The sequence below is a fragment of the Leuciscus leuciscus genome (assembly GCF_965113295.1).
Source record: "Leuciscus leuciscus genome assembly, chromosome: 4".
NCBI classification, from domain to species: domain Eukaryota; kingdom Metazoa; phylum Chordata; class Actinopteri; order Cypriniformes; family Leuciscidae; genus Leuciscus; species Leuciscus leuciscus.
The window spans coordinates 14,275,613-14,296,965 of NC_138728.1; the positions used below are offsets into that span (position 1 = coordinate 14,275,613).

Genomic DNA, 21,353 nt, shown 5'->3' on the forward strand with positions numbered 1-21,353 from the left:
AGCAGAGACTCATCCATCACCATCCCTCTGTCTATCCCTATCCCCGTTCACTGAGGTCACGTATCTCGCTCCTCTAAGGTCATCAGTCTTACTGTGGCAGATGCCAGAGCTTCTGAGTCAGCTCCAGCCTGGCAACCTGGTGGTTTTTCCTCTCTTTCACAGTGGTCGCACACTGGGACAGGGAATTGTGCAATCTGGAGCCACCAGCCCACCTGTGGGTGGGACCAAAGGAAGAATATTGAGCGCCTGCTTGAACCTGTCCATTGAGGAGAATTAGGAAAATCACTATTGACAGGTTGCGGCATTGTTCTCTAAAAGCTTCAGGATGGGACCGTTTTAAAGTTTTGTTTAGGATCTTTTTTAAATGAAACACATTCAAAGCCTGTGGCCTGCGCACCTGACCACCACACAGATTTTAACAAGGCTAGTTCCATTGAAGCTTTAGGATACATATTATTAGTAGAGATGCACATTTTTATCTAACAACAATTTGATTCATTCATGATTTTTCCCCTTTTGAAAGCGGTGCGTTGTGAAATCTGAAATTAGTTCATGATTCGATCCAATTATTTTGGACTGATTCATAATTATATACAAAAATAGGCTGAAGACATAAAATGTAACCAAAAATTTAATAAAGGTATAATAATAAAATATATAATTTGTACTATTCTGCAAATATTCTGCAGAATATGACTTTACAATCACAGTCTTAAAAGTTATCAAACATTTATTACTAATCCGATAAAAAAGAATAATATGACAGTAAACTGATATATTAAAATATATTAATTAGACTGCTAAATAGATTTACAAATATTAAGGTTTGCAAATATTAAGTAGACTGCTAAATAGATTTACAGATTTGAATGTCATGTGACAGAAAATTTACTAAACCAATCATTAAAATATAAATAAAGTCTGTCATGTACCGGGGAAAAATGACCATCTTAAAGTTATGCAGAGAATTATGTCATAGAATTAAAGTTATTAATTAATGTGATAAACTACTACGATTATCCCAGAAAACATAATAGATAGCAATTTGTTAAAAAACAACAACAGCAGTTAACTTTGCTTAAATGGATACACATAATTATGAATAACGAATAAAATATGTGGCTGTTGCAAGAGTGCATGTGTAATCTGTGATGACCTCTGTAACATATTTCTATTACCAGATTGATGCATTTTTACACTTCTAATTATTGGTCTTACCATCTTTATAGCATTTTAATTACTTATTAAAACCAAAGTGACCAGAGCTGTGAATCAAAATGGTGTCGTAGAGTTGGAAATGACTCTTTTGCCTGAACATTACTGCAGACAGTATTTAATGTCTCTTACAGATAATTATGCTCTTCACTTAATCGACTGCTGGACGCTGCACAATGACTAAATCCCGTAGCTGAATTGCGGCCTCTTAGAGCACAATAACCTGCCTTCTCCCTAATTACACCTTGAAACTGAATTCAAGTATTTTTGGATCCACATGGGTGATCCAAAGTTAGAAGAGCACAGAGATTTGGGAGGCACAGATGACAATAGAAACCAGAAGTAAATAGTGCTTGTGCTGTTGTGAATAAAAACAGTAATATTTAGTCTTACACAGATTGGCAAAGGGACGGACAAGACCAGCAGACCTAATGAGACCGTAAGACTCATTAAAAGTCACAACACCACAGACTGCGTTTAAACATCAGGGCAGCTTGGGTGAACAACAGCCTTGATTAGATGTCATATTCATGTCGTAATCCAACACCCTGCCTTAGAGGTCACAGGGTGATGGTCTTATTTCAATCAGAGCTCTCGAGCAAACATAAGCAGGTCTGTACAGAGGGAGTCAGCCCACACCATTCTGATCTCCTCTCTGAACTTCTCATCATTGAGATCTGTAATGAAATTGGACAGGCATGATTGGTGTTTTTTGTATCCCATCGTCCAATTCACCAGATGAGATTAGGCCAATTCCAGGCAGATGGGCTTTCCATTGCCTCAGTGTCTCAGGGGCGCAGCAGAGCCCCTGTCCTTTGGGCTTTTCCTGTCAGGGAGGCTGTTTACCATTGCATCACAGACTGAGGCCAGACAGGAAATGCTCCTCCACTAGTCCAGGGACACAGGAAATGTGAAGCTTGTCAATAACAAGTAGGTGGAAGAAGGAAGATCAAATTACTTGATGCACTAATAAGCAAAGTGGTCCTTTCTTCTCCTTCCTTGGCTTGTGCATCTGTCTGCAAACATCTTGCATATTTTCCAATTATCACAAACTGTCTTACATAAGATTTAATTCATGTTTATGGACGATCATTGAAGCGATGAGTCAGGTACAAGATGATCACTCTGCTTTGGTCATTTTGTCAGAAAGGGCTGCAACAGCTTGTCACTTTGGTAGTAGCATGAAAGGGACAGCTATGTACCTACTGTATTTACCCCTAAAAGGTTCATAGAAATACATTAAAGGATTACTTCATTGCTGGGAAATATGCCCCTGTTAGGGGTAGATAAGGTTAAAAGTTGTCCTTTTAAGGGTACTTCCCAAGTGGCAAGCTGTTGTACCCCTAAAGGTGGCATTTTTACACTTTTTTTTCAAAAAATGTGCTGTTGCTGAGAGATGAACAGTAAGTTGAGATGGAGGACCTACGGTTGTTGTAGAAAAAGAGGCTGGGAAGCAAGACAGATTTCACAATCTGATCAATTTGACTAGCAGTTTGATTTGACAAGCTCTTGATGCGATTTCTGAACAGCAGGGCAGGAAACATTAATACAGGGCACATTATGAAAATATTAAAGTGCCCCTATTAGTTTTTTATTAGTAGCTATTACACACTGCATGAAAGGGAACATTCGAAAAACCATAATAGGGGCACATTAATTTAAAAAAAGAATAACAGTGTGCAAACGACACAGTTCAGAGAATTGGCAGTGATGTGCAGGATGGAAAGCTCTGTACAGACACATTGTCACAGAAAATAGAGTAAAAGGATTTTAAGAATCATTATCGAGAAAATCTATATTTTTACCCTGTAGAGAGGAAATTGTTGCATAGCTTTTGCTATTGATTCTTCAACAATCCTTGGGATGTCACAGGAATTTAGTCTTTTAGTCACAGAAGTTTTTTCGAAACACAGAGGAAGACATTTTTTAATGACACGTGAGAGATTTCTGTCATCATGTAAAGGGATTGTGTCTCTTCAGAAGACTTTATACCGCTCGATTCATATTGTTAAGACTGCATCACTCTAAACAACGCAACGGCAACAACAAATTCCCGATTGATAGTCATTTAGCCTAGAAAGGCGAAGTATTCAGTCACAATTGAGTTGATATAAGCAGATAACTGTCTAAGCTTATAGAGCAATCTCTGACAAACCACATTACACAGACGTCCGCAACAAGAGAATTACCAAGCTAATACACAACAAACACACACCCTTACATCATCCACACACAATCTTACAACACAGAACATCAATCAAATCACAAAGGCACCACGAACACGAGGAAATCCTTTTTCCCCCAAAACAATGAGGTCTCCAAACTGCAACCCTATTAATACTCTACAAAAGGAGCAGGCCTTGATCCCCAGCATGGAGGAGACCGGTGTAAAACACATACACAAAACCAACGGCCCACTGCCGCTCGCCGGGTCAGCTATGATGAGCCATGAATGTAACCGTCCAACCAATCTGGCTTAATAGTGTCCATCCTCGCCACCTTTGCAGATCCAATGGTGTGTGTACGTGTTGACTCGGGGGGTCAGAGGGGCTCCACAGATCCTGTGACCCCGAAAGGAGACCAGAGAATCAGAAGCGGACCCCCACAGTCAGGACAGAGCCTTCTTTATGCCCTAATCTGCTAGCATCAGAGATCAATATGGTTAGTGGTACTGCTACAATAGCAGTAGCAGGAGTTAGCACCTTGCCCAATTTCTGAGGCTCTCTGGGGGGGCATAAAGCTGAGGTTTGCCGTGCCAGCCACTGACCTCTGGCACAGCCACACCCCAGCAGCTAACCTGCTTAACATTCATTAACATTCAACCTGGGCAGATGCTCCGATTTCAGGCCTGCTGTCGTCTTCTCTCTTGTCCCTGCTTCCTCATCCTCTCAATAGGGAGTCGATTCGAAGTGCTTTTTCATTTCTAAAGCAGAGATCAGAGATCCACTGACAGGCCGAGCTTAATGTTATCCTTGCTAAAGGATTTTGAAAAACCCTGGTGTGATGGAGACTCACCGTATTTCTCCAGAGCTGGGGTCTGGAGCTAAGATGCCATGCCTTGCTGTTGACACGTCTCCCAGGGTGACCGATACAGGGTTGAGTGCCTCCGACAGATTGGGGTTTCCAGCTGTAAATGTGCCGTTTAAGTACTTCCTCAGTTGTCAACATGTTAGGTTTTCTGTAATGCAACTTTTTTACACTCAAGCTCCAAGTTCTTGGCTTTTATTTGGACAGAATGAGCTGTCTTGGCTTCTGTTGTCCTGCAGCTATGTTGGTCTAGCTCTCTGGAATGACAGGTTCAAGAGCTCATTGCTTCTGTTAATGATTATACTAAACCAGCCAGGTGAGTCATCTTTTTCAAAAATTAAGAATTGTACACCCACACAAGCCCAAAACAGTGGACAGCAGCGGCAGGCATGGGGCTTTTCAGAGTGCGGAAAAAATAGGCAAGATCAGGTTCTGTCCTGCTGCATGCATAAATCTGCCATCTTGCTTAATTACATTACTGAGGATTTACAGAGTCGTTTTAAGGAAACCACACACACTATCAGTACCACAAATCAAAGCTCATTAGTGGGAATGTGTGCGAGTGTGTGTTTCCCCTCGTGTATGTCAGTGGGACTGCTGTCTATCTGCCGTTTTAATCATATCTCATTAGTGTGAGAGGATTGTAAGTTGTCTTATGCTCGTTCACTCTTTAGCTAGAGACAAAAAATCAGGGGAAATATTAACCAAATGTGAGCTTGTTGCCCTGGTGACATACTAGAAATGTCAACAGTATGCAAACATATAAACTTTTCTGTTTTTGGTTGGTTACAAGAAAGAGAAAATCACCAGGAAAACAATTAGAATGAGAGTCAATTACCTAAGTTATGTCCATGATAAATAAAAGGAAAAGTATTTAAAAAATCTAGATTAAAGCCATTTAAAAAAAGTTACTCTTTGTATTTATGTTGGTGCCATTTATACCATTAAAAAGTTTAAATATACGTTTAAACAAGTAAAATTAATATATATTCATTGCACTCAATGCATACACATCCTAATTTTTTTCTTAATTCTAGGAATATATATTTTCTTTTATAAATAAATCTAATTACCATGCTAAAAGATATTTCCTTAATAGACATTTCCTTAATAATGTTTTTGTTGTTGCTTCGTTGGACCGCATGACTGAGTATTTTTTTTTTCTCAAATGTAAATTTCTTCATCATGGTATCAGGACAGATGTGTGATTCTAGAAAGTGTGATCCTGTTTTAAAAATTGGTACAAGATTGTTGCAAGCCATATAGCGTGATCCAGATGCAACAAAGTCAGTTGCTAAGATACTGGCAGAAAAATGCTTTGTCAAACAAATGGTAAAGAGAGAAAAGCGACTTCTAGCTATCTAATGCAGAGTAATATAGTTGTTGCCCTTCATTTGTAGAGAAATAACCTAACGAATCTAAGTATGAAATAGGAAAACGAATCAGTGATAAGTGTTATCAAGCTTTGAAACTAAATTCAACCAATCCTGGAATGTGAATGAAAGACTTTGAAATATGCATCCTAGAATCATATGAAAGCCTAAGTCAATGTCTTTAGTGAATAAGATAGCCATTCTGCCAGGTATTGTTAGCTTAAAAGCTGTGGGACAAAAGCTGGTGGTTCTGGGCTTATCCCATCTCAGCAGGACACCCGAACCCCCTGTGGGACTAACTCACTCTAGTCCTAAACTTCATCTCAGCCTGAGAGCCCACACTGGGCCGTTATACACCCATTCCATCAATCTGTCAAACCAGAACAGACACATGCAGTACAATAAGGCCTCCCTGCATCTCTGCATTAACATTCCCTCTTCACAATATGGTCCTTGCGACACTATATTGGTGGAGTTACTTCCACCCCACTGAGCGATGTTGCTTGGGAAAAATGGTTGTGGCAAATATCTCGACCTCTGCTCTCTGAGCCCATAATGTGCCATTATAGGAATATTGGACCCGGGTCCAATAACATCTTGATTAACAAAGATTAGGAAAGATTAGGTTGTTGCCTCGCTGGCCTATAAGCCAAGAGTTCTCAGGCAGCGTTTGCACATTATAGACAGGATTCTTCTGGGGCATCATTACAGAGATGACCAAGCTAATATTTAATTACTACAATACTTTTTTTGTTGTTGTTGCTAGGATTCAAGTCAAAGGTGAAAAAAATTGGCAAAACCTACATTCATATTCAATACTGACACCCAACCACAACTTTCAAAATCAATTTTATCCTTCAGCTGAACCAGAAATATTAAATTAAAGGGACAGTTCACCAAAAATGTCTTCACCCAAAATCTGTCATCATGTTATCCCACACCTGTATGACTTTCTTTCTTAAGCAGAACTCATAAGAACATATTTTGAACAATTTTGGCAACCAAAAAAAGAGTATAATATCTTAATATCTATAATATCAAAATATCTTCTTTAATGTTCAGAAAGAAAGCAAATGATGGCTGAATTATCATTTTTCGGTTAATTATGCTTTTAACAAACTAGAAACAGAATTTAAAAAATGTGGAAAACCACTGTTTTTGAGAATGTAAAGGAAGGCTGGGTCGCTATTAGCATGCATGCTACATGAAAACATTGTTTAAAAGCATTTAGCTTGCAAAAATGACAAAAACTGATCAAATATATGCATTAAACATCTGAAAAGAGATGTTAGCCGTGTTATTGAGTGTTTACAGATTTGTGAGCGCATGTATGACTGAGAGGCGCAGCTAATTGAGAGAGCGTACAGAGGCGAGAAACTGCGAACATCCAAACAATATCTGGACTCGGGCCTGTACTCACTCCTGGACAGACTATTCACCCCATCTACAAGTAAAGAAGAAAAGAGAACTCCAAACTCTCTATAAAGCCCTTTCAGTAGTGATTTGTTATTCTCCTCTTTCCCCCCTTACTCTCCTAAACAGTGAAAAGAAGAAGAAAAAAAGAAAAGTGGGATGGGGCTTTTGTGGGAGGAGGCCTGAATAAATTGTACATACTCAAGGCAGCGTACATAGTGATTGCCGCTTCCCCTAAAACTTTCTTTTCTCTCTTTCGCTCATTCGCTCCCCTTCTTTTTTTTTCAGAAAACACTTTCCTTGCTGAATGGGCACCTATTAGTGACTCCATTATGGAGGCAGAGCACTTCAATGGCTCCTGGCTGTGAGGCTGTATGGCAAAGCCTCAGGCTCTGCGTAGCCCACCCCGAACAGCGTCCCGCGGTCCACACTCACTGTATTGATAGGTAGACGCAGTGTGGAGTTGGTTGATGTGTGCGAATTGGAAGGGGAGGGGTGGGGTGGTGGGGTCTCTCATCCTCTTTTTTGTGATCTCCAGGTGCTTTGGGAGAAAGTGTGGCTTTTAAAGAGGGAGAGAGAAAGTAGAAAAAAAAGTTAGAGGTTGTGCATTGTGCTGTGCTTTCCACACTAGTCACTTAAAACCAGAATGCAATGTTCAACATGCATTAGCTGATCTCCATAATAATCCCTCCCAACCCCGCTGTACACACTCACATACACATATACAACATTTCCCAGCCCCCAAAATACACGTTTGACCCGAGGTAAATCAAGCACATTATGCACTGCACTGAAAGAAGGTAACTCCTAGGTTACTAGTAGGTAATTAGTTGTCTGTAGACATATTGTTTTTTTTTTGGATTCAACAGAAAGTTGCGCTCGTCAAGCTAAAATTCTACAGAGAATTTAATTTACTATTAAATCTTGTTAATTAGGGCTGAGAGTCAATCCCAAAAATAATTGATTCTTAAACTTAAGTTTTCATCTAATATTTTTATTGATTGGTTATTTTATTTTAGCTGTATTTCAATGAACAAAATAGATTTTTAATAGTTTATCACTACTCATCACTACTCTAGTGGTGAAGAATGAATATTATAAGTCAACAGATTCATTCAAAAACAGTTCACCTCTGAATTTAAAGTTAATTTTAACAAGATCTTAACATAAATACATACTATCAATAATCACAATAGGATAAAGTAAATAAGTATAAGTTATTTTGCACTGTTTATTATAAGATCTCACAATTTCTTAAGAATTGAAAAATGTATTTATTCTATTCTTAAAGCATGTATATAAAGTTTGTTTAATACACACACACACACACACACACACACACACACATATATATATTATACAAATAATAATTTATTTAATTTAATAAATTAAAATGAATGTATATTATAATGTTATTATATTATAAAAAGTTTTTAAAAGTTTTTTAGTATAAAAAGTACAGTATTTTTTTTCTTTTGAAATGGATTTTTTTTTTTTTGACTGTATCAAACAAAAACAAAAATCCTCTCTTGTGTCTTTTTTACACAACTCTCTCAAATGAATTTAATAAATCAGCCAAACATCTCAATGTTCTCCATATCTCTTTACTCAGAACCTGATTGTGGTTTCAGAATCAGTATCTCTACTAAATAATAATCCATCTATACGGCATCGTGTTCTACACCCATCTCATATGCGCGTGGCATGGAGAAAGCTGGCATTTCTTCAGTGTGCCTGTGATGAAAGGGGAGCGCATTAGTGTTGTGTGTGAGTATGATCATGGTTTTGTGATTAGGGTAGTGTTATGGTGTGTGTGTGCTTGCTATAAAGGAATGGAGAGGGCTTCAGCTGGGTGAAAATGAAGGGGGGGGCTGTGTGTATATTTTGAGGAAGTCTCTATATGAGAGTTCAAATGTGTGTGTGTGTGTGTGTGTGTGTGTGTGTGTGTGTGTGTGTGTGTGTGTGTGTGTGTGTGTGTGTGTGTGTGTGTGTGTGTGTGTGTGGTTTAGGAGAGAGACTAGAGTTTAGAAAGAAAAGCTCTATGTTGAGTATGGAGTTATTGTTTAGCCATGCTTACCTCCACGGGGAACCATCTGCTCCCTGTCAATGCGTCACCTGCTCGTCTGAGCCGTCTCCACGGAAACGGGGGGAGGAGGATTAGGAGAGGTTAGGCCTCTGAAGGGAGGGCCCATCCGGGAATAAGGAGGAGGTTGCCCCGGGAAACATCTAAAAGGAACTTGAAAAATGTCACCCTCTGCTGGTGAAATTACATGCCGAGGTTATTGCCAGGCCCATGCCGGCTGATGTGCACCAGGGGGCATTGCTTGTTGAAATACTGGGGTTGCATGATGTCACAGTTGCAAAGCACATAATTACCAGGTGTTGATTGATAAGCATGTCTGTCTTTGATCAGAGTTTCCTAAAGGTTATATATCGGTGAGGACAAGCTAGGATAGACCATTAGACAGTACACACAAATGTCTTTGTGTTTGTGCATTTCAGGAGGTGTGTCACTGTAAGCGGCCTATCATATCACAGAGCTGTAATAAACAGACACAGCTCCCTTGCATTCAGACCAGAGTCAAAGCAAACAGTCTGAAGCCTTGCGTGGGAGAGACCACGATTCAACTACTGGATCGGATCTGTCCTATTACAAACACACACTAGATCCATTTCAACTGTCTGTCAATCTCATGTCTCTTTCATTCTATCTGTCATTATCATTCCATGGTCTACCTGTCTGTTGTTCTGTCTATATCTGTTGTTTTGTCCATCTGTCTGTCTATCATGCAGCGTTCTATCGAGCAAACTGTCAATACTTTTATATTCTGTTTGTCTGTTTTGTTGTTTATCTGTATATCCACAATCTATCAGTTGTTCTATCCATCCATCCATCCATCCATCCATCCATCATCCATCCATCCATCCATCCATCCATCCATCCATCCATCCATCTATCCATCTATCTATCTATCTATCTATCTATCTATCTATCTATCTATCTATCTATCTATCAAATAGGCTCTATTACCTATTAGAAATCCATTTTGACTCATCCATCAGTGTGTAAAAGGTAACTATTCAGAGTTAAAAAATAAATAAAGAATTTGCCCCATAGGTATCCATTGTAAGTGGATTTCTGTCAACACTTTTTGTGTCATATATGTTTTAATTTTCACAAACTAAATTTTAACTAAACAAAATAGTTTTCTTTGATAATTGACAGCATGTGACAGATACACTAGTATCTGTTCAAGTGTGGTCAAGTTGAATTTAACCCAGAGCATCCCTTTAACTTTAGCTTTCAAATCTAATCACAACACAGAAATGTTATTGCTCTGATCCTGCTTAGATTTGATTTAAGGATTAAGGGTGTGAAACCACCACTGCCCAGTCACACTTGAACACTCACCTGGAGACAATCAGGGATCCGAGGGGACTGTTTGAGTGACAGGAGAAAGTGACTGCAGTGTGCTGAGAAAACATGCCTTTGTGTTTGCTCAAGAGAGGATGGAGTGCCGTCCCTGGCCACCAAGCCATGTTCAGCTACCCACGTCCCTTCACTGCTGGGCTCATCAGGTAGCTGTCGCACTGAGCGCTCTCTAATGCCCAGGGGAGCGTTTCGTCTCTCATTCTGTGGGCTGATTGTTACGCAGACTGGCCACAGAAGTGCTGCTGTTTCCTGTTAACATTCACGCCCTGAGGCTAGTAAACTCTGAATCTTATCTCTCCTACCGTCTCATGCCTGAACCAATGTTGTTACTTTCAAACTATACCAGACGGATCACAACTGAATAGAACAGGGTCTTGAGATAGATTCTATTGTTTTTTTGTTGTTTGTTTTAACTCAACATACTGTTAAAAATGAAACGCTTTTGCCGACTTTGGTTACGCTATCCACATTTTTTTTTAATCAATCTTAATGTATACCTGAGAATAATGAATTTCACTGTGATATTTCTTTTATAAGTTCAATCAACAAAAAGTTAATATTGAGTAACAAATTATTTTCAATTAGTCTATTTTTGCTCTGCCAATGAAAATTGTTCTAAAACAAAAGCAGAAAATGCTGCAAGTCTCCAAGTAATAGCTGTGTTTCATTCCTTAGTGAATCAGTTTTTTTTTATGAATGAACCGATGACTCATTTAAAATGATTGTGGCTGAATTCATATAGCAAACTAGAATTTAGCATTTTTGCATTTTATTATATCTTTATAATAAAAGTATTATGCTATTCCATATTCAGTCAGTCATTTGTTTCTTGATGAATGACAGTGTTTTTAAACAAATCAGTTGAGTGAATCAATGACTCACTGAATATGAAATTGCAGACGAACACTCTTGTTATTTCTTGCAGTAATATTAATATGCTATTCTGAATTTAGCACTTGTTTCTCTGAAGAATGAACTAGTGTTTTTAAACGAATCAGAGTGAATCAATGATTCACTTAAAAGACAGTCTTGTTATTTCTTATAGTAAGATTATGCTATTCTGAATTCAGCAAGTCACTTGTTTCGTAGATGAATGAATCAGTATTTTTGAACAAATCGGTTGAGTGAATGATTAAATAACTCACTCATTGAATCAATTGTTGAATGAATCGGTTCATTCAATGACTCTCATAAATTCACTTGTCGCCACCTAAGCAATGTGGTATACCCTGCAGAAAGAGTCAATGAAAAACACAACTAATGCACAGACTGACATCCTGTCTGGAATAAATACAGACACGCAGAGTGATGCAAACAGTAAAAGCATTGTTATCAGCACCCATCCAGTCAAATTTAAGGAAGGGAACAAGTTGAGATTCAGTGAAGATTCAGTGGGTACTGCAGAACTAAATAGAGCTGTGGAAAATTAAAGTAAATATAGTATTTTTATTTGGGGGGAAAATAGTTTTAGATAAAGACATAAACATTTTGGGGCAACTTTCCATTGATTTCCCCAGCTTGATATAAGCTGTATCCAACAATAGCTATGTGTCATGCTATTCCACAAAACCACTTGTGTCTGCAGAAAATGTGCTCGATTTTTTTTTTCCTCTTAAAAGTTTTGTTCATCTTCATTAGCATTCCCTCTCTTCCTCTCTTCTGCGTGGCCTCTGGGTGAGTGTGATCCTGGGAGAGAGGCTGTCAGGGCCACGTGTAGTGGGGGGGCACTGCGCTGGGTGTAAAATTTGATTAAGCGGTGGGCGAGCGTGTCCGAGCGTGGCTGTTGTGTGGACCAGCTCGCGCGGCTGTGGGTTCCCAGCATGCCGTTTGGAGGTTAAGTGCCGCAGAAAAGACTCTCATTATCCCGAGTGAGAACTGCCCATGTGGCTGCCCGCTCGACCCGCCGCTCTCTCTCTCTCTTTCCTTCTCTCCATGTCCCTCTCTGTCACTCCCTCACTCATTCATCCTTCCTTCTCGAGCTGAACCGCTGAAAGCCTCCAAAACGTTTCATTCACTTTCCCTTGACCCCTTTCGGCCCCCCTTTCCTCCGCTGTCTCTCTCTAGTCTTTATGTGTAAGAAAAGAACTGGTACAATAGCAGAGGAAGGGCCAGAGCAGATTCTTCAGCACCCCTGTGGACTCTGAGCCGAGAGCTGTGAGACAATCCACATGTGGAGCATGTGCACAGGAGTTGTTCCTTGTCCATCAGTCAAAACAGAGTCCACTCAGTTCCTCTAGCAGTCTTCCTCTCAATGAAGTGAGTTACGAACGCACAGCTCTACTGTCCCTTATTAAGACAATCATCACTATTACTGTTGATTTGTCTTAAAATGGGGGATTTGAACAAACCTCTAACTCTTAAGTATTTCATTTTGGCACTTGAACATGAATGATATCTCAAATTGTTTCAGAAAGTTATGTTATAATAACTTTACTACCTTTCTAAGTGATCAGATTTCTTTTAACCCGGTAGAAAAGTGAAAAATCTCTACTTAACTTATCATCACTTTGTATAAGGTTCAATTTGTTAACATTATGGTACTTAATGCATTAACTATCAATGAACAACTATTTTTTTTACAGCATTTTACAATCATCTAAATAATTATTTAATAATCTAAAAATCATAAAATACTATTCAGTGTTAATTTATGTGTGTTCATAATTAATGTTAATTTATACTGTAAAAGAGTACACTGGTACCGTTCAGAAGTGTTGAGTTGGTAAGGTTTTTAAATGTTTTTGAAAGAAGGCCGCATTTATCTGATCAAAAATACAGTAAAAACTGTAAAATTGTGAAATATTATTACATACCCCCCAAACACACACACAAAAACCTAAGATAGGGATAGATTTTCATCTCAGGTGTATTTAAATCCTGTAAAACTGGCTTTATCTTCCAACGTACTGCACTATCATTAGGAGCAAAGCTCAAATTCAGCGCACCAATGACAATTCGTTTCATTTTTCATTTAACGTTGCGGTTCAGATCATTAGAAGGGGGATTTTTTTCTAAAGCAATGCTTAAATGTCACAGAGCACATCTGCTCAGGCCGAGGAACTTGTGAGAACAGATCCTCAGTGTTGGACTTCCATTGCCGTTCTCAATGCTGGTGTACATTCATACGCCTCAAATATAGACACGCAATTGTCTGTCATTAATGACATTTGATTACACTGTACCCGAAAGTATATTTAATGGAAAAATAAGTGTCGCATTGACTGCATGTAACAGCTGAGCCTTGAGCTGAAAACACTGAAGTCGCCAGAAAGGGATACACAGGACTTAGTCTCTCAAAGGAAAGCATATTGCTGTATTTTTTATTAAAAGTAATGCCCTTTGTAGCAAGTTTGAAGAAGGAAAGTTGCTTTGTGAACTTACTGGATCATGAAAATGTCTTAAAGGCATTTGTGTGATGCATATGGAACACAGTGCTCTTGAAAGCAGGTAATCCAGTCCAGTCCAGTCCAGTCCAGTGTGCTTCTACAGTGAAAAGCGAAAGCCAGGCATTACTGTAACGTTTGCTGAAACATGGAATCATTACACAAATAATAAAACCACATTTATACCTAAATATGATTGCCTAAATAAATGTATAAAAATGCATCCCAATTCCCACATGGAGTTAATAATGTAGGCTACATTTTTATATTGTTTGTTACTTTCCATTTATGTTGACTGCATTTTAGTGTAAATGGACCAGAGTGGAAATACCCTCTTGAAAAGCAGGGCAGAGTGAAGAACAAATTTAAAGAAGAGATGTTTTTTTCAGGTTCTAAGGATCAGGACAAGCAAGTGAAACTATTTCCTGGTTTATAACAGCCTCTTGTGGAGATTGTTGTCATTGCAGCTGAATTTTCATCAACCAAAATATGAGAGAATTAAACGTTTAAAACTGTGATAGTTCAGACAAGTTAAGAAAACAATGCAAATATTACAAATGATGGAAAACCTTCATTCCAGAACTCCTGCAACACTATATAGGACTAACTGAAGACGGATGGATGATTAATTGTGTTAGTAAAACACATTGGCATGACTTAATTCATTTATCCTCAGTTGCTTTGGCAAATTTTTTTAAACAGCCTTAACAATTTCTAAACCGCAACTGACAGTAACTCACTCAAAACATTCAGGTTTCAAACAATTCATGCTTCAAAACCTGGCCAATACCACCAAAATGGAAAAAAAAATTTTTGCATTGTGTGATATACATTGTGTGTTATATAAAAAACTTTTTTTGTTGACACTGACTGCTCATTATACTATGCAAGAACTTCAGTTTTGTCTAGCTGAATGCCATTGCGTATCACACAGAGCTTTTAGATACATAACCTCTGTAAAGGTTTACTGGGATAGAATATACACAAGAAAAGGAAAGATGTATTAAAGAGTTTGCATATGTAATTATACGCCTTACTTTAAAGTTGATGATGATGAGGATGATTAATGGCACTCTTGCTCTCGAAGACGGTCCAGTTTTCGATATCAAAATTAGCAAATAGTGGAAGACCAATGATAACATGTCTTGAAGCATGCAGTGCTATTTTCACCACATGAAAGAGGTCAAACCAGTGGAAATGCTGAGAATTCTAATAGAATTCTGTTGCCACAGCATCCACTATTTGACATTGTTGGCAAACCAATTAATGACTTCATAAAATCTATCTGAGTATCACAGCACTGCAGTATTTTCAGTACACTCTTATACATTTTATCGTATTTTTGCGGTAACTTACTGGCAGCACTATTGCCAGTAAGTTACTGTAAGTTCCCCTTTACAGTAGCTTACCTGTAAATGTGTTTTACAGTAAGATGCCCTTACTGCAATTCAATTTTACAGTAAGATGCCTTTACCGCAATTTAATTTTACAGTAAGATGCCCTTACCGCAATTCAATTTTACAGTAAGATGCCCTTACCGCAATTTAATTTTACAGTAAGATGCCCTTACCGCAATTCAATTTTACAGTAAGATGCCCTTTCAATTTTACAGTATGATGCCCTTACCGCAATTTAATTTTACAGTAAGATGCCCAGTAAGATGCCCTTACCGCAATTTAATTTTACAGTAAGATGCCCTTACCGCAATTCAATTTTACAGTAAGATGCCCTTACCGCAATTTAATTTTACAGTAAGATGCCCTTACCGCAATTCAATTTTACAGTAAGATGCCCTTACCGCAATGTAAGATGCCCTTACCGCAATTTAATTTTACAGTAAGATGCCCTTACCGCAATTCAATTTTACAGTAAGATGCCCTTACCGCAATTCAATTTTACAGTATGATGCCCTTACCGCAATTTAATTTTACAGTAAGATGCCCAGTAAGATGCCCTTACCGCAATTTAATTTTACAGTAAGATGCCCTTACCGCAATTTAATTTTACAGTAAGATGCCCTTACCGCAATTCAATTTTACAGTAAGATGCCCTTACCGCAATTCAATTTTACAGTATGATGCCCTTACCGCAATTTAATTTTACAGTAAGATGCCCAGTAAGATGCCCTTACCGCAATTTAATTTTACAGTAAGATGCCCTTACCGCAATTCAATTTTACAGTAAGATGCCCTTACCGCAATTTAATTTTACAGAAAGATGCCCTTACCGCAATTTAATTTTACAGAAAGATGCCCTTACCGCAATTTAATTTTACAGTAAGATGCCCTTACCGCAATTTAATTTTACAGTAAGATGCCCTTACCGCAATGTAAGATGCCCTTACCGCAATTTAATTTTACAGTAAGATGCCCTTACCGCAATTTAATTTTACAGTAAGATGCCCTTACCGCAATTCAATTTTACAGTAAGATGCCCTTACCGCAATTCAATTTTACAGTATGATGCCCTTACCGCAATTTAATTTTACAGTAAGATGCCCTTACCGCAATTCAATTTTACAGTAAGATGCCCAGTAAGATGCCCTTACCGCAATTTAATTTTACAGTAAGATGCCCTTACCGCAATTCAATTTTACAGTAAGATGCCCTTACCGCAATTTAATTTTACAGAAAGATGCCCTTACCGCAATTTAATTTTACAGTAAGATGCCCTTACCGCAATGTAAGATGCCCTTACCGCAATTTAATTTTACAGTAAGATGCCCTTACCGCAATTTAATTTTACAGTAAGATGCCCTTACCGCAATTCAATTTTACAGTAAGATGCCCTTACCGCAATTCAATTTTACAGTATGATGCCCTTACCGCAATTTAATTTTACAGTAAGATGCCCAGTAAGATGCCCTCACCGCAATTTAATTTTACAGTAAGATGCCCTTACCGCAATTCAATTTTACAGTAAGATGCCCTTACCGCAATTTAATTTTACAGTAAGATGCCCTTACCGCAATGTAAGATGCCCTTACCGCAATTTAATTTTACAGTAAGATGCCCTTACCGCAATTCAATTTTACAGTAAGATGCCCTTACCGCAATTTAATTTTACAGTATGATGCCCTTACCGCAATTTAATTTTACAGTAAGATGCCCTTACCGCAATTTAATTTTACAGTAAGATGCCCTTACCGCAATGTAAGATGCCCTTACCGCAATTTAATTTTACAGTAAGATGCCCTTACCGCAATTCAATTTTACAGTAAGATGCCCTTACCGCAATTTAATTTTACAGTAAGATGCCCTTACCGCAATTTAATTTTACAGTAAGATGCCCTTACCGCAATAAAATTTTACAGTAAGATGCCCTTACCGCAATTTAATTTTACAGTAAGATGCCCTTACCGCAATTCAATTTTACAGTAAGATGCCCTTACCGCAATTTAATTTTACAGTAAGATGCCCTTACCGCAATTCAATTTTACAGTAAGATGCCCTTACCGCAATTTAATTTTACAGTATGATGTCCATACCGCAATTTCATTTTACAGTATTACAGCCCATTTTACACTATATTATTATTTATATTTTACATGAATGCTATTGAATTGAATAAATTCCAAAAAATCAACTTGAGTTGATCAGCATATTCTTTATTCACTCTCACAATCAATTACATCCATTTTATTTATTTATTGTGATGCAACATTAGGCAAGGCAGTTGTATTTATATAGCACGTCATACACTTTGGCAATTAAAAGTGCTTTACACAGTAAGGAATTAAAATAATCACAAAATAAAAGCAAGGAAAATTAAAGTGCACCTATTATGGATTTTTGAAAATGACCTTTCATGTAGTGTGTAACAGCTCTAAGGCCACAGATTGGATGTGTTCTATGACAGTGTAAACAGGAAAAAAAACACATGCATTCAGATATTTCGAGATCGGTTTCAGGCCTCATTCATATGTGAAAATAAATCAGATATAAATCGGATATGTGACGGATGGGACGGATGGCCTGTCAAAACGTTGTCTCGTCGTAGGAGAGGAATGTGGACAAACGCAAAAAAAAAATAAAAAAAAATAACAACTTTATGGGACTTCCGGTGTAGCGCTGAAGCAGATGGCTGCTTGAAATAACGTCTCCAGACCGGTCGATTGTAATCCCCTGGAAAATACACTTTGGAAGTTTAAAACAAGCTTAAGTTTAACATGGAAGGGGAGAAGCAAAAAAGGGTTAAAAATAAAGCAGGCTCCAAACGGGAAAAAGGAGAAACAACCGAAGATATGGACGGCGGCGAAGACGGTAATGGAGTTAATGGCGAGGCCCGGAAAGCAAGCGAAGCAGTAGCAAGCTCTGGAATACAGACCATTCGGGACGAAATACGAGCGTTTAGAACGAACTTCAAAAATGATATGGGTGCATTTCGACTCTCAATTCGGGATGATATGCGGAATGAGCTGAACGAGCTTAGAGAAGAAATTAATCAGAAATTTAATGACTTCTCAGGCGAACTGCAAACCACGAACAACAGAGTGAGGGAAGCAGAACAACGCGTCGCCGATATGGAAGAATGGAATGTAGCGGCAAGTGACGCACTCCTTGAAGTGTTGGAGAGTCAAGATGCTCTGCATACAAAGTTAACAGACATAGAAGCTCGCTCTAGACGGAACAACCTTCGCATTTACGGAGTCCCGGAGGGATCCGAGGGAAGCAACCTACTAGAGTTTGTGACGAGGCTTATAAAGTCGGAGCTTGGCCTGTTGTCCACGGAAACGGAGATTGGAATACAGCGCTGCCACAGAGCACTCGCACCAAAGCCTCCCCGCGACGCACCACCCAGATCGCTGGTTCTTTGCTTCCAAGAGTTTAGAGTGAAAGAACAAGTACTGCACACAGCGTGGAAAAAGAAAGAAGTTCGATTCGAAGGAAAGAGGATATATTTCGACTCGGACTATCCTCCAGAGATATTGAAAAAGAGGAAGGAATATGTGGGGATTTTAAAGGAACTCAAATCCAAGGGGATTCGATTCCAAATGCCATACCCAGCAAAGCTGAGAGTGTTCTTTGAAAATGGTACCCAAACCTACGAGAATGCAGCAGAGGCAGTAAAAGACTTGAAGAAGAAAGGGTTCTCTTTTGATACCTTCAAGGAGCCTGAACCAAAACAGCGGAGACTTGCAACGTGGGAAAGAGCAGGTGCAAACCGACGCCGCCAAGCAGCCGTAGATCAAGAACGGATACGGGAGAAGTTACGAAGCTTTCACCGTGTTACCCCGGGATTAACAGATGATAATATCGATGCGTGATATTCGCAAAAATCAACGGGAATTGATTGTCTGATTAGGATGTCTGCAGCAGGAGCCATAAACCTTTAAGACAGCACATCCAGATGAGCGATATGGTGCAGTAGCCTGTTAAGGTAGACCCTAAAGCTCTTTTAGACCATCTAATCCCGAGAAACTTTTACGAGTCTTAAATAAAAGGGTTAATATTCCGTTAATGTATCTCCTTTCTAGTTTGCTGTAGGTTAAATATTATTATTATTATTATTATTCCTTTTTTTTTTGTTCTTTTTTTTTTTTTTTTGTGAGCCTGCCTGAGTTGAATCTTTAAACCGGTTAAGTGGGGTCTTAGAAATTGCCGGTGCATCGAACATCTTAAGAGTATCTTCTTTTGCACTGATGAGAGGCCCTTGACGGACACAAGGATTTCCTCTCAAATTGAGGATTTACTTTAAACCTCGGACTTGGAAGTCTTTTTTTATTTTTCATTTTATTTTACTGTTCTCTTTGTTATGATTGTTCGTACATTGTTCGCTCTGTTTATTATGTTGTCATGGGAAATGTTATACAACGTTATAAAAATTGAAACAAGTAAATGCATGGTCAGGAATATAAAATAATTACACTTAATGTAAATGGACTACATAATCCGATTAAAAGGAGTAGAATTATTGCAAAAATGAAACGAGAAAGAATACAGGTAATTTTTTGGCAAGAGACCCATTTATCTCCACCAGAACACGAGAAACTAAAGAAACTGGGTTTTCAAAATACTTATTACTCATCCCATAAATCAGGACGAAGGAGGGGAGTGGCTATCTTGATTTCTAATGCAGTGAATTTTGAATTTAAGTCTGAAATTAAAGACAAAGAGGGAAGATATATTTTAGTTAAAGGTAAATTAGATAATAAAGAAGTAATGTTACTTAATGTATATGCTCCCCCAGGAGACACTAAATCCCTTTTTAAGAAAATATTTGATTTAATAGCTACAGAATCCTATGGAACCCTTATATTTGGTGGGGATTTAAATGTGCAACTTCAGCCTGGACTTGATACAACTAATCCTTCCAAAAAGAAAAACTCAAATACTAAAATGGTTCTAAAAATGCTAAAAGAACTGGGTTTGATGGATACATGGAGAGAATTACACCCAAGAGAGAAACAATTTACATTTTATTCTGCAAGCCATTCTATGTACTCAAGAATTGATTATCTATTTATGTATAACTCAGATAGACATAAAATAAAAAATTGTAATATTGGTACTAGGGATGTATCAGATCACTCAGGGGTATACCTTACTCTACATTTAGATAATCAACAGAAAAATACACTTTGGAGACTTAATACGAGTATCCTGAATGATACAGCGATACAGAAGCAGATCGAGAATGAATTTGAAATGTATCTCCAATGTAATGATAATGGGGAAGTATCTCCAAGTACCCTGTGGGATGCCGCAAAGGCTGTAATTCGAGGCAGAATTATTGCTCTAACTGCTTTTCGTAAAAAAGAGAAACAAAAAAGATTATTAGTTTTACAGGAAGAAATGAAAAACTTGGAGATCAGACACAGCAAACAGAGAGATCCACAGATACTGATTCGGTTAAGAAAAGTTAAACAAGACCTAAATGGGATTTATGATGAGGAAATTGAGAGACAGATCAAATTTGCTAAACAAAGGTATTATGAAACAGGACCTAAAGCAATGAAACTTCTATCTTGGAGGATAAAGAAACAACAGGCAAAAAATACAATTTATAAAATTAGAAACACTAAAACCCAAAAGGTATGTAATAGATTAAAAGATATTCAAAAATCTTTTGAATTATACTACAAGGATTTATATACTCAACCACATAGTGCCGATACTCCAACTATAAAACGATTTTTGGATTCTTTGGATCTTCCATCAATAGGGGAACAACAGAATAGAATACTGAGGGCTGAAATAACAATAGAAGAATTAAATTGGGCCATATCAAATCTGAAAGCAAACAAGGCACCAGGCACAGACGGTTACCCGTCTGAATGGTATCAAATATTTAGATCCCAAGTAACACCTATATTGCTTAACTGCTTTAATCATATATTAAGAATAGGTGAAACCCCTCGGTCATGGAGAGAAGCAGTAATTTCAGTTATTCCAAAGGAAGGGAAAGATAAGAAGGAATGCAGTTCATATAGACCGATATCAGTCCTAAATGTGGACTATAAATTATTTGCTTCAATCTTATCTAAGAGATTAGAGGTTATTATCCCTG

General features: G+C 38.1%; 1 protein-coding gene across 3 annotated transcripts in view; it reads right to left on the minus strand.

Moving 5' to 3' along the window:
- Positions 1-4,959, minus strand: part of LOC309497541 (uncharacterized protein) — a 48,699-nt gene extending 43,740 nt beyond the window's left edge. Inside the window, exon 1 of one of the 3 annotated variants that reach the window (XM_082167797.1) lies at positions 4,231-4,959. In XM_082167797.1, coding sequence (XP_082023923.1) covers positions 4,231-4,383 — 153 coding nt within the window. In that variant the 5' untranslated portion in view covers positions 4,384-4,959. Of the gene's footprint in view, positions 1-92; positions 745-4,230 lie in introns of those variants that run through there. The other 2 variants (XM_082167796.1, XM_082167795.1) reach the window with 2 other exon arrangements.
- Positions 4,960-21,353: the final 16,394 nt, after the last annotated feature.